Source organism: Nicotiana attenuata, unplaced genomic scaffold, assembly GCF_001879085.1.
Source record: "Nicotiana attenuata strain UT unplaced genomic scaffold, NIATTr2, whole genome shotgun sequence".
In the NCBI taxonomy this organism is placed as follows: domain Eukaryota; kingdom Viridiplantae; phylum Streptophyta; class Magnoliopsida; order Solanales; family Solanaceae; genus Nicotiana; species Nicotiana attenuata.
Genome location: NW_017674531.1, coordinates 58,529 through 70,278, shown reverse-complemented (window position 1 = coordinate 70,278; position 11,750 = coordinate 58,529). Strand labels below are relative to the sequence as shown.

Sequence of the window (11,750 nt, the reverse complement as noted above, 5' to 3'; positions counted from 1 at the left end):
CGAGGACCTCATTCCCTCAAATTTCCAACCGTTCCCAAAAGTGGAACTCAAAACGTAAGTTCATCGCCTCTTAAGTAGTTGAAATACTTCTTTGATTTTATCCTTCTTTCTCATCGCCAAGTTTTCTCGTTGCGCAGTGGTTGCCTGAGTCCCCAATGTAGTCCCCCATTTTAAAGAGTGGGTCGAGGGGATCTACAAACAATTAACGTACTCCGAGCGCAAGTGGCGCAAACTCTCAAAAGGCATGTGGGAGGCCCGTTCCCATGGTGAATATTGATGGTAGTCTAGAAACTCGTATTTTAGTCATAGTTTGCACTATAATTACCGCATTTTATGTGTATTTGAACGTAAATGATAGTGAATTACACTTATTACATGTCTTATGCCTTGTAGAAAGTGATTCCGAGTTAATGAGTTAATTTGGAGCTAAATCGATCAATTTGGAGCTTTAAAGTCTGAGTAAAAGCCCAAGAATTTAAGCCGGGATATATCGTGTTCAGGGTTCGCACACCAAGTCTAGATGTTAAAAAGTGGACAAAACAATTTACTCTAAGAAAAATACACAGTCGCGCCGCAAGGCGCGGCCCGACAGTGTAAAATTTGCATGACAAGTCTTTGAGACAACCTCTGATAAATCCCACACACATGGTGCAGGGTACGACGCTAGGCGCGGCACGCCTGTGCAAAATTCTTAGAGTTTTTCCTATTTCAGCTTGGAAATGGTAGTTTTGTCCGGACCCACTTCTACACGGTATAAATACACAAAAAACATATTTTGGAAGGGACTTTTGACCTACGAAAGATCGGAGAAGCAACTAAGGCTAGATGACATAAGAATTCATCAAGATTTCAACCAACGATCGGTGCAATACAGGAGTTTGTATCGAATCATTATCATTGATGTTTTCTTTGTTTTTAAACCTTATTGAGATGACTTTTTTCGTTGCTATGGAGTAATCTCCATTAGGGTGTTGACATATACGGTATTTTTATAACTTGATTAGGGATTCGATTCTTGATAATTGTTGGAATTAATTGATGGAGTTTTAATTCGTATTATGAAGTTATTTCTTATTTTTCTTAATCGAAAGAGGAGCTTGATAGTGACTTTCTTTACATTTTATGCTCTAGTTTAAATTTTTGATTTAAATAGGTAATTGAAAGAGCCTCTTAAATTGTTAATCAAACTTGAAAATAGGAAATATTCATGAGAAGTTACCCTTTAGACCATAACCATCATTTTATTCATTGCAATTGTTTATCGTGCTTCAATTGGATTAATTATTGAAATTAACTTTTAATCGAAAGAGGAACATTATCTTCAAGTGTAATCTAATTATCTGTTGAATTCGTGAGAATCAACAGTATTATAAAGTGAACTAACTCAAGAATTAGATCCCGAGTCAATTAATTTGCACTTGTCTAGTCAATCACTCTTATTTCTCTCATTGATATTTCTTCGTTGCCCATCTGCTGTCTTTTGTGATCAATTGTTAATTGCTTAATTTTTAGTAGTTAATCATAATTGATAATCATCAATTCAAGTGTTAATTTTCCTGGATAGTAATCAACTGGAGATTATTCGAATACTGTTTAAATCAGTCCTTCTGGAAACGATAATTAAACTATACTATCTTTGACTAGCGAGCAATAATTTTTTGTTGTATTTTGCGCTCGTCAAATTTTGATAGCGTCGTCGGGGATTGACAATTCCTAGTATTTAAAATAGTTTTTAGTACTAATTCAGGAACCAATTTTACTTTATTGTACTCACATTCTCTCACTTGTGTGGAGGATACAAGATTAACTTCTCTAGTGTATGACTCGATCTTCTTCAAAGGAAGTGATACCCTACAAACCAGAGTTGGAAAAACACTTGGGACAACTGAGGAAAGAAAGAGAATTAACAAAAAATTTCTTGGGTCATACTTCGGCTCAAGATAACATGGCAAACAAAAAAATTGATGGAGTAGACTTAGCTGCAAGAGAGGCAACACAACAAGAAGTTGTACGAATAGCAAGTGAGGCAGCCCTTAGAGCTACTGAGGAGACTATCGAAGATGGTGGGGGTCGAAGGTTTAATCTAAACCGACCATTTTCTGAAGATTAGTTCGAGAATGAAACACCCATGCCTGGGAGATCATTAGGTGTCAATGATTATGCCAGACCAGTTTATAATCAGGGACTGTCAAGTGTCACACCTCCAACCATAGCAGCAAACAACTTTGAGTTGAAGCAATGCTTGCTTCAAACCATCCAAAACAACTGTATCTTCAGAGGGAAGGTGATTGAAGATCCTAACACTCATTTGATGGACTTTGAAGAAATCATAAATACCTTTAAGTACAATGGAGTATCAAAAGATGCGGTCTACTTAAGGGCATTCCCCTTTTCATTGAAGGATGACGCGAAGCACTGGCTTCGTAGCTTATCCACAGGATCGTTCAGGACATGTGAAAATATAAATAAAAATTTCTTGACAAGTACTTCTCAGCTGCAAAAATAGGAAAATTCAGAAGGGAAATCCACAATTTCTGCCAGAAGGAGACAGAAACGATTTTCGAAGCCTGGAAGGAGATAGTCAGACAGTGTCAGCACAACTGAATTGATTTGTAGATGAAACTCCAAGATTTCTGGGATGGATTGACACTTTCCTCACGACGAACTCTGAGTACTACATGTGGAGGTCCACTAATGAAGAAAACTCCGGAGGAGGTTGTTCCTTGATGAATTTTCTGAGAATGCTAACCAGTGGCCTGTTGAGAGTAATGACACATGAAAATCAGCTGGGTTCACCAGGTGGACTCTAATACATTAGTGCAAGCCCAACTATACACCATGGCCAAGGAGATAAGAAAGTTGACATTGGCCAAGGTACAGAGTGCGCCGCAAGCAACATATAATTAATTCGAAATATTTGAATTAGTCTAACCGTAATAAATTATAAATTATTTCAATAAAAATTCGTAATTACACTCCTTAGTTCAATTTTGAATTTTTTCATTAACCTTAGTTAACTTCCCATATTAAGATTCGGATACTATTTAATTAAGTTAAATTACTAATAATTTAATTTATTAATTATTTTTTTAGACTTTCGCTTAATCTATATGTGATAGATATAAAATTTTCTTGTAAGTTTTACATGAAAACTTATAAGCTTTCACAAAGATATATTATCATCAATATTTAAACCAAGACATGAATTCCATCAACTAACTATTACTTCGCCAATGTATATTGCTATCATCCAATTTATCAAGCATATAGACCTACAAAAACCTCGCCTATAAAAAATGCACACAGATAATAATAATTATATAAAAGCTAATAGTATAAGTACATTTAATGGGCTATAGAATTTATTATATTAAGGCAGTAAAAAATACGTATTTCTACTTGATCTGTTCAATACATACAAAATCTATTAGCACAAGATGTCGGAATTATACCATTCCTATAATCAGATAAATTAATTTAATCTTGTACTTCAATCATTCTAATGGCTAATGGCTTGTCAAATTTCATCTGAGATTGTAAACATATTCTTTATATCTTATAAGAACCGATGATGTAATCTTCCGTATATAAGATAACTATTTATATACTAAATAATATACTTCATAAAAAATATTACTATATCTAAATACATGATTGACAGTATATATCCCAACAAAACAAGAAGCCACTTTACCTTGTCCCTTAGGTATCATCAAACTGAAAAAGCAAAAAACAAAAAAGAAAGATTAAAATCAGAAACAGAGAAAACTAAATTAGACAAAATAAAAGAAAGGAAAAGGACAAACAGCTTCACATGCAATATTTTATACTCCACTACTATTAATTAAAGAAATAAAATGTCGAAGATATCAAATGTCTCGAATCTACGTGTCATCTGGGGGGATAGTTGATTCTGGAAAAATCGTTCGACTTTTAACATCGCCTACGACTATATAAATGCCAGAAATGTAATCAATCATTCAAACTCCACTCCATAATTGATTGACAAGTTTAACAAGTAAAGCAATCCATCTCTGATTTTTGTTATCGTCTTTTACTGATCTCTCAAATTAAAGGAAGTTTGCATTCCCTTTTGGAGTGCGCTTCTTCTGAGTAGTAAATATCACTTCCATTTTTGCACATACTTGAAGCATAAAGGTGAGTTTTCTCAAAATATTTTTGTTATTTTAGCTAAGAACGTGGAATATTGAAATGTGTTAGCTGGCGGAGCTAGAATGCGAAATACAAGTTCGATCGAATCTAGCTTTCGTACAAAACCCTGTAATTGTCTTTAAGAAATTTATTGAATATGTACATATTATTAGCTTAGAACATAAACTTGGACTAGAATTTCGAACTCATAAGCTTCAAAAGTGAAGATTTTTCTTTTGGATTTGTTCGGAGTTAATATTTAAAAGTTTGATTACAGGTGTTTTTGCTTCTTCTTGTAATGTGTATTGGTATTATGCTTACAGCTTATACGTGCTTGACGAGAAGGCCGTCTGGTTAATTTTGAACTAAAAAACGTTGAAAATTTTGTTGTTGAGACTTGAGATTTATTTGGAAAATGGTTGTACGTTCAGCTTCTATGAGTTACCTCATGTGTATCAATCGTTAATTCATGCTTTGTTTTGGGGAAGAATTTGAGAGGTACCAGATGTGATTTTTCATCGTGCGTCCAATTGTTCATCTTCCTTAGAAATTATCACCTCCTATTTAGCTGATGAATTTTTGAGTCCTTTCCAGGGACTGTATTGTGTTTTGATTAATATGTCCTTGGATTCGCTTTGAATTTACCAAGTTTTCTGGTTAATGTCGCAAATTAACAATTGGGAGAGCGATTTGATGAATATATCCTAAATCCCTTTCCAATTTGCTGCCTTTTGCCTCCTTTAGATTGAGAAATGAATAGTTGCACCGGTATATTTGCTGTCTTTTTGCGGTTTGTGGAGTGCCATTTGATTTGACAACTAAGACCTTAACTTTTGTTAGAATTTACCTTTTCGTCTGAGCCCTTTGTCACTTGGATCATGCTAATTTAGCTAGCGTTTGGATATAGATTTGATTGAAATTGAGTTTTTGAAGTTGTGTTGAAAAATAAATTTTGAAAGTTGAAGTTGTGTTTGGACATGCATTTTATTTGAAGAAAAGTTGAAGTTTTGGAGTGAAAAGCAGTTTTTGGGAACTTAAGAAAATTTTGAAATTTTTTTCCGAAATCATGATCATATTTCATAAACAAACAATGTTTTCAATTTTTTTTTGAAAAGATGAAGCCAAAATCTATGGCCAAACGGGATCTTAGTGATTTGTGATTTTTAGCTTCAATTCTCCGAAATTGGCAGCAAATTTTAAAGTGAAAACAAGAACCTACCTGATTCTTTACAGAAAGGAAACCACAATAGCAAACTTATGGGAAAAATATTTTTTAAACATTGGCATTGAATTTTGCAGAATATCGGTTCGGCTTTGCGATTCTCGTAATTATGTTGTTCCGTCATTATGAATTTAGCTTTTTCTTTCCCTTTTTGTAAGGGCAGGAAAATGATTATAACCACACTTTTGTGCATGCACTATGGCATGGTAATTGAACAATTCAAGCTTTTTGGTGTACAAGATATTCTCTCTCTCAGGAGAAAAAAAGAAAAGAGAATGTGTTTTAACTTCATAATATTAGCTAAAAGGTCCTAAGTGGTCGCTTGATGTGGTGGGTTACGACATTTGCAAAATGAATTGATTGAATCATAAAAGAGTCTCGGGAACCAGGGTGGATGGCAGTTCATTCGACTAGGTGGAGTGATACAAGATTAGAAGTTTTGTTGAAAACTCGCTTTAAAATTTTGAATCAAGATAGCTCATTGTTCCTCTCCTAGCAAACGGCTAGTGTTGTCAGTCTTTCGATGTGAATATTCTTCTCTGCTAATTGCTGACAAAAGTATAAGGTCGTGAACCGATGAGCTTACCTGGTTCTGGTAGTGTTTCATCAACAGCCTCCCTACTCTCCACTTTTAGTTTGTGTTAATTTTTTTTCTAGGGGGGGGGGGGGGTGGTGGTAGCAGTGGGGTAAGGGAGTATGACCGCTTGGGCATGAGACTCACATCTCTTAGGGACAACAATATTTGCAAATAACATAACTGGACTAATGTGATTATGGTGACCAAACAGGCAAATTGATTCAAATCCTGGAGAGAAAGTCATACTTCAACCATTATGTCTGTCTCAAATGTTTGAGCTGTTATTGTATTTCGTTATCATCTTTAGCTATTTGTCATAGTTGTTGAAGTATGAGACTGTAAGATATTAGCCTAGTAGTGTTAGAATCTCTAATCCGATCTGCCATAGTTCTATGGGTGGCCGTAACCAGAATGAGATGCCTTCATGCAAAAGATTCTTTAGTTCATTTCTGTGTAAATATTGAAGTGACCATAAATAGTTATGAGATTGTGAATTTTACTTTTGAGCTAACAGAATGCTTTTGTTGCTGCTTTCTCTGCAGTTTCTTGTCAAACAGCACCTACTCGCAAGAAGATGACAGTCACACCTAAGATCTCCATCAATGATGGCAACCTTGTTGTCCATGGAAAGACCATACTGAGGGGAGTGCCTGACAACATTATCTTGACTCCTGGATCGGGTGTTGGGCTTGTTACTGGTGCATTTATTGGAGCCACAGCATCAGAGAGCAAATGCTTGCATGTGTTCCCTGTTGGGGTTTTAGAGTAAGCAATTTAATTGTTCTCCTACTTTATCTGTAATTACTCACTGTGGATTTTTAGACATTTTATTTTAGGAAGCTTACATTTCAAGGTTCTGCTTGCTGGCTTCTTTCTGGAAAGGGAAGACCTAGAATTTTTTAGAATGAGACAATATTTCTTTGAACACTATTATCCATAGGACCACTGCTAATTAATTTATTAGAGAGTATAAGTATGCACAAATTACTTGGTCAGGTTCAACATCTTTTGTTTGAGCAAGATAATTTGGTAAAAAGAAGATAAAGTTATTTTTGTCACCTTCTCTCAATATGCTATAATCATGGTAAACTAATTTTGAAAAAATTAACATAATTTGATGTATGAATTTTGACGACGGTGGATAATAGGCTAATTGGCTGAAGCTATCATGCTACTATTTCTGCTGCTTTATTGTGAGTCCAAGTTGATTATTCGTGGGATGTAAGTGTCCATATGGTGATCAAGTCCATAGTTAGTGGTGAAATTTTTTCTTCACACTGTTAAATTTCTTACTTCATGTTTAGTGGATGAAAGTTACTTTGGTCAATTCCATGCAGAAGAACTACATTATCATATTTCAGAAGATCACAGAGAATTGGGTTGCAGAAGATTGGAGACACGAATATGCACATCTAGATAATGCTACTCATTTTACGAAAGTCATAGTTCTTTGCTGTCTATTGCTACAGGGATACGCGGTTCATGTGTTTATTCCGTTTCAAGCTGTGGTGGATGACTCAGAGAATGGGGACATGTGGAAATGATATTCCTTTGGAGACCCAATTCATGCTTGTGGAGAGCAAAGACACCACCGAGGGTGAGCATGAAGATGCCCCAACTATCTACACTGTCTTCCTCCCTCTACTTGAGGGGCAGTTCCGTGCTGTTCTTCAAGGCAACGAGAAGAACGAAATGGAGATTTGCCTTGAGAGTGGTGAGTTTCCTTCTAGCCATTGGAAAATCCTTCAGTACCACAATGTCATTTCTCGTTTTTAGCAAAGGTTCTTCATCCATAATAAACAGTGCTGTGCAAAAAAATCCTTCAGGATAAGCTTGCAAGTCCTATCCCCCATTTCCAAAAAATGAGGCCATCATAACTTTTAGGGGTGGACCTATGCTATAAATGTCAATGCTGACTTAGTTACTGGTAATCGGTAGATCATCAAAGTGATAGTATATGAGAAACAACCACTATGACCTTTGTCTTTCGGTTTGATTTATTTTTGCAGGAGATAATGCTGTTGAAACCAACCAAGGTCTTTATCTTGTCTACATGAATGCTGGGACTAATCCCTTTGAAGTCATTAATCAGGCTGTGAAGTAAGCTCTAAGTTCCTGAGATCTTTCTGATTTAAATCACCAAATACTATAGTGTATCTGCAGTGTGGAGTTATTGTTGAATAATGTAATTGATAATCAACTAGCAAGAATGTAACTGCAATTCATTTGTAAATCCATTTCTAGATTGTATAATAATGTGTTTTGCTCCTCTCTCTTTGTCAACAGAGCTGTTGAGCAGCACTTGCAAACTTTCCATCACAGAGAGAAGAAGAAGGTAAAGAGTTGCCTTCTTCGTTTTTTATGGTGAAATCTTGGTTGGACCACTATCTGAAGGGGACCTGTTAATATCTTCTGTTGGTTTCATGCAGTTGCCATCAATTATTGATTGGTTCGGGTGGTGCACCTGGGATGCCTTTTATACTGATGTCACAGCAGAGGGTGTTGAGGATGGCCTTAGAAGGTAAAACTTAAACAACTTTTTATTTCGCTGTTTCTTAGTTTTTGTTTGTAAATGTCTTTTGGGTAACTAATTTATGTAATGCTTTTTACATCAGCTTATCCGAGGGTGGTGTTCGTCCACGTTTCTTGATCATTGATGATGGCTGGCAACAGATTGGTAATGAAGCACCCAAGGATACTAATTGTGTAGTTCAAGAAGGAGCACAGTAAGATTTCTTCCTATGTGTAGTCATTATTTTACTGTTATTTGCACATCTAGTAAATAATATTTCATTTATGATATCATCCTGGTGCCACAACTATTATCAAGAAATAGACTCTTCTTACATACGTATCTGTGATGTTCGTTTTGTAGGTTTGCAAACAGGCTAACAGGAATTAAAGAAAACAAGAAGTTCCAAACGAAAGGCCTGAAGCATGTAGTGGAGGAAGCCAAGAAACAGCACAATGTCAAGTAAGTTTGCAACTTTTGATTGTTGTATTTTACACAATGTCCAAGAATTGTGCACACATAGCACTAGCCTTTTGGTTTGTAATTGAATTATTTAATGTTCTGTTGAATTCAAAGTACATCTCAACACAAAATTTTTTCTTCCTTGCCTCAAAGGATATGTCTCATAGTGATACTTGTCATTTAACAATGTGTTTACTATGCAGGTATGTGTATGTATGGCATGCCCTAGCTGGTTACTGGGGTGGAGTACAACCTGCTGGTCCTGGGCTCGAGCACTATGAAACTGCTTTGGCATACCCCGTTCAGTCCCCTGGAGTGATGGGAAACCAACCTGACATTGTTATGGACAGTCTTGCCGTTCATGGCTTGGGTTTGGTGCACCCAAAAAAGGTCTTCAACTTCTATAATGAACTACATGCCTATCTGGCGTCCTGTGGGGTTGATGGAGTCAAGGTCGATGTCCAGAACATCATTGAAACACTTGGTGCTGGTCATGGTGGCAGAGTTTCCTTAACAAGAAGCTATGTTCAGGCCCTAGAAGCATCCATTGCTCGAAATTTTCCTGATAATGGATGCATTGCCTGCATGAATCATAACACTGATGGGCTCTACAGTTCCAAGCAAACGGCTCTAGTTAGAGCTTCTGATGATTATTATCCTCGTGACCCAGCTTCTCACACCATCCATATATCCTCTGTTTGCTACAACTCGCTGTTCTTGGGAGAATTCATGCAACCAGATTGGGACATGTTCCATGTTAGTATCTCGTATTTACTCTACCTTCATTTATATATCGTTTATGTTTGACGATTTCAAATGATGATCAATTAAAGTTAGTTAATAATGAATGCATTAGATGTAAAATTAGGTAAACTAATAACTGAGATGTTCGTTGCAGAGTCTTCACCCTACTGCTGAATATCATGCTGCAGCTCGAGCAGTTGGAGGATCACCAATTTATGTGAGGTAATAGGTTGTCCTCCTGTATCCTGTTCCTTATTGCTTATTTTAACTTGAATGTTGGAACTGTTGTCTAACCTGGTGTCTTTTTCTATTATTCAGTGACAAACCCGGAAATCACAACTTTGAGCTTCTGAAAAAGCTTGTCCTTCCTGATGGATCAGTGCTTCGCGCTCAATTGCCTGGTCGACCAACTCGTGATTGCCTATTTGTTGATCCAGCTCGAGACGGGACAAGGTCGATTCTATTTTGCAACTGATGTATCTATAGAATCTCTAGGCTATAATGTGATCATTTTCTTAAATTAGCACTGAAACTTAACCCTTGTGTTTTATGTTGGACAGCTTGCTTAAAATATGGAACGTGAACAAATGCACTGGTGTGGTGGGTGTATTTAACTGCCAAGGTGCTGGCTGGTGCAAGGTCATAAAGAAGACACGTATCCATGATGCATCTCCTGGAACACTTACAAGTTCTGTCCAAGCTACTGACGTTGACACCATTGATCAACTCGCTGGCCCTGGTTGGAATGGGGATTCTGTAGTCTATTGTTTTAGATCAGGTAATGTAATTCCTTAATTAGTTCTTTCCTTAACCACAAAAAAAAAAGGTGCCTCTGATCTTGCAGAAGTATGACCGTGACGTTGGATTACGATTTAACTGTCTCATAATTTGAACTACAGGGGAAGTGGTTCGCCTACCGAAAGGTGCTTCACTGCCTGTGACACTTAAAGTTCTTGAATATGAAGTATTCCACTTTTCTCCGGTCAAGGTAACCAATTAACATGCTGACCTTTCTGTTCTTAACTTAATTAGCTTCTTGAACATATTTTACTAAATTATGAACAAAGAGAAGACCTTGCTAACTAAACATTGTTTTGGTGTAGGAAATTGTAACAAACATCTCTTTTGCTCCAATTGGGCTGCTAGATATGATCAACAGTGGTGGTGCCATTGATCAGTACGAAGTGCATCTAGCTTCTGAGAAGAAATCCGAGCACCTTGATGGCGAAAGCCAGTCTTCGACTGCAACAGTATCACTGAAGATCAGGGGATGTGGCCGCTTTGGCGTTTACATTTCACAACGACCTGTGAAATGCTCGGTGGATAGTGCAAACACCGGCTTTGACTACAACAGTGAATCAGGATTGCTGACTCTGAATATCCCAGTTCCACTAGAAGAGGAGATGTATAGATGGAATGTAGAAATCCAAGTCTGAAATATTTATCGGCAGAATCTATGCCTGTATCAAGGAGAAGTGCTGAAAGCTTTTGTATTGCGGGGGAAGACTGATATGAGGATTTAGATCAAGTCTTATTGAGTATCAAGTGGGTCTCCTCAGGGAAGAGTCTGTAATAAAACTCTAACAGAGCTGTCTATATCATGTTGAATATGAATCCAATGTTTTCGCTCTCTGTGTATATAGTCTTTGACCTACCATTTCCTAATAAATAAATCTTTTGCCATTGTCCATCAAAGGTTATTCAAGATTTTCTCTCATCTCGCATGTCCATTGTTAGAAATATGCTTTAGAAGCTGCTCTTAGTAAAATTATTTTACTGTTTCAGCTATTTACTGCAGTAATTTAGTTTGAATTTGAAATAATTTTGAACTAGTCTTTAGGAGTGAACTATTCTCTAGGAGTTAGTTATTTTCAGCATATTTTGTGCTGATTTATAGGTCTTTTAAGTTAGTATTTCTCTTATAAATTGTAGTCCAAATGCAGTAAAATAATAAAGTATTTTCAGCTTCAGTTCCTTTTACATCTATTCCAGTATATTTTTTCTATTATCTTGTCATCTTCCCAGTTATTTCCCTTAATTTCTTTTATCAAGAACCAACAATTGGTATCAGAGCCATCTTC

At 36.5% G+C, this 11,750-nt stretch overlaps 1 protein-coding gene across 2 annotated transcripts; it reads left to right on the top strand.

Moving 5' to 3' along the window:
* The first annotated feature begins 3,923 nt into the window (after positions 1 to 3,923).
* Positions 3,924 to 11,364, top strand: LOC109218833 (probable galactinol--sucrose galactosyltransferase 2). Of its 2 annotated transcripts, none has more exons than XM_019383226.1 (14): positions 3,924 to 4,018; positions 6,494 to 6,716; positions 7,421 to 7,665; positions 7,961 to 8,051; positions 8,238 to 8,286; positions 8,381 to 8,472; positions 8,567 to 8,677; positions 8,827 to 8,925; positions 9,129 to 9,681; positions 9,824 to 9,891; positions 9,988 to 10,122; positions 10,230 to 10,447; positions 10,569 to 10,657; positions 10,773 to 11,364. In XM_019383226.1, exons 2-14 carry the CDS (start codon positions 6,526 to 6,528, stop codon positions 11,103 to 11,105), a joined length of 2,274 nt encoding a protein of 757 aa, XP_019238771.1. In that variant the 5' UTR covers positions 3,924 to 4,018; positions 6,494 to 6,525; the 3' UTR covers positions 11,106 to 11,364. The 2 variants fall into 2 exon arrangements, with proteins under 2 accessions (XP_019238771.1, XP_019238770.1); XM_019383225.1 differs by having other exon boundaries at positions 3,977 to 4,158.
* The last annotated feature ends 386 nt before the right edge of the window (positions 11,365 to 11,750 follow it).

What these genes read in the sequence shown, in the direction of transcription:
- LOC109218833 (XM_019383226.1), top strand. Translation starts at nt 6,526, where the DNA reads ATGACAGTCACACCTAAGATCTCCATCAATGATGGCAACCTTGTTGTC. An exon ending in GTCATTAATCAGGCTGTGAA is followed by an intron (nt 8,052 to 8,237) that starts GTAAGCTCTAAG and finishes CTTTGTCAACAG; the next exon opens with AGCTGTTGAGCAGCACTTGC. An exon ending in GTTGAGGATGGCCTTAGAAG is followed by an intron (nt 8,473 to 8,566) that starts GTAAAACTTAAA and finishes TTTTTACATCAG; the next exon opens with CTTATCCGAGGGTGGTGTTC.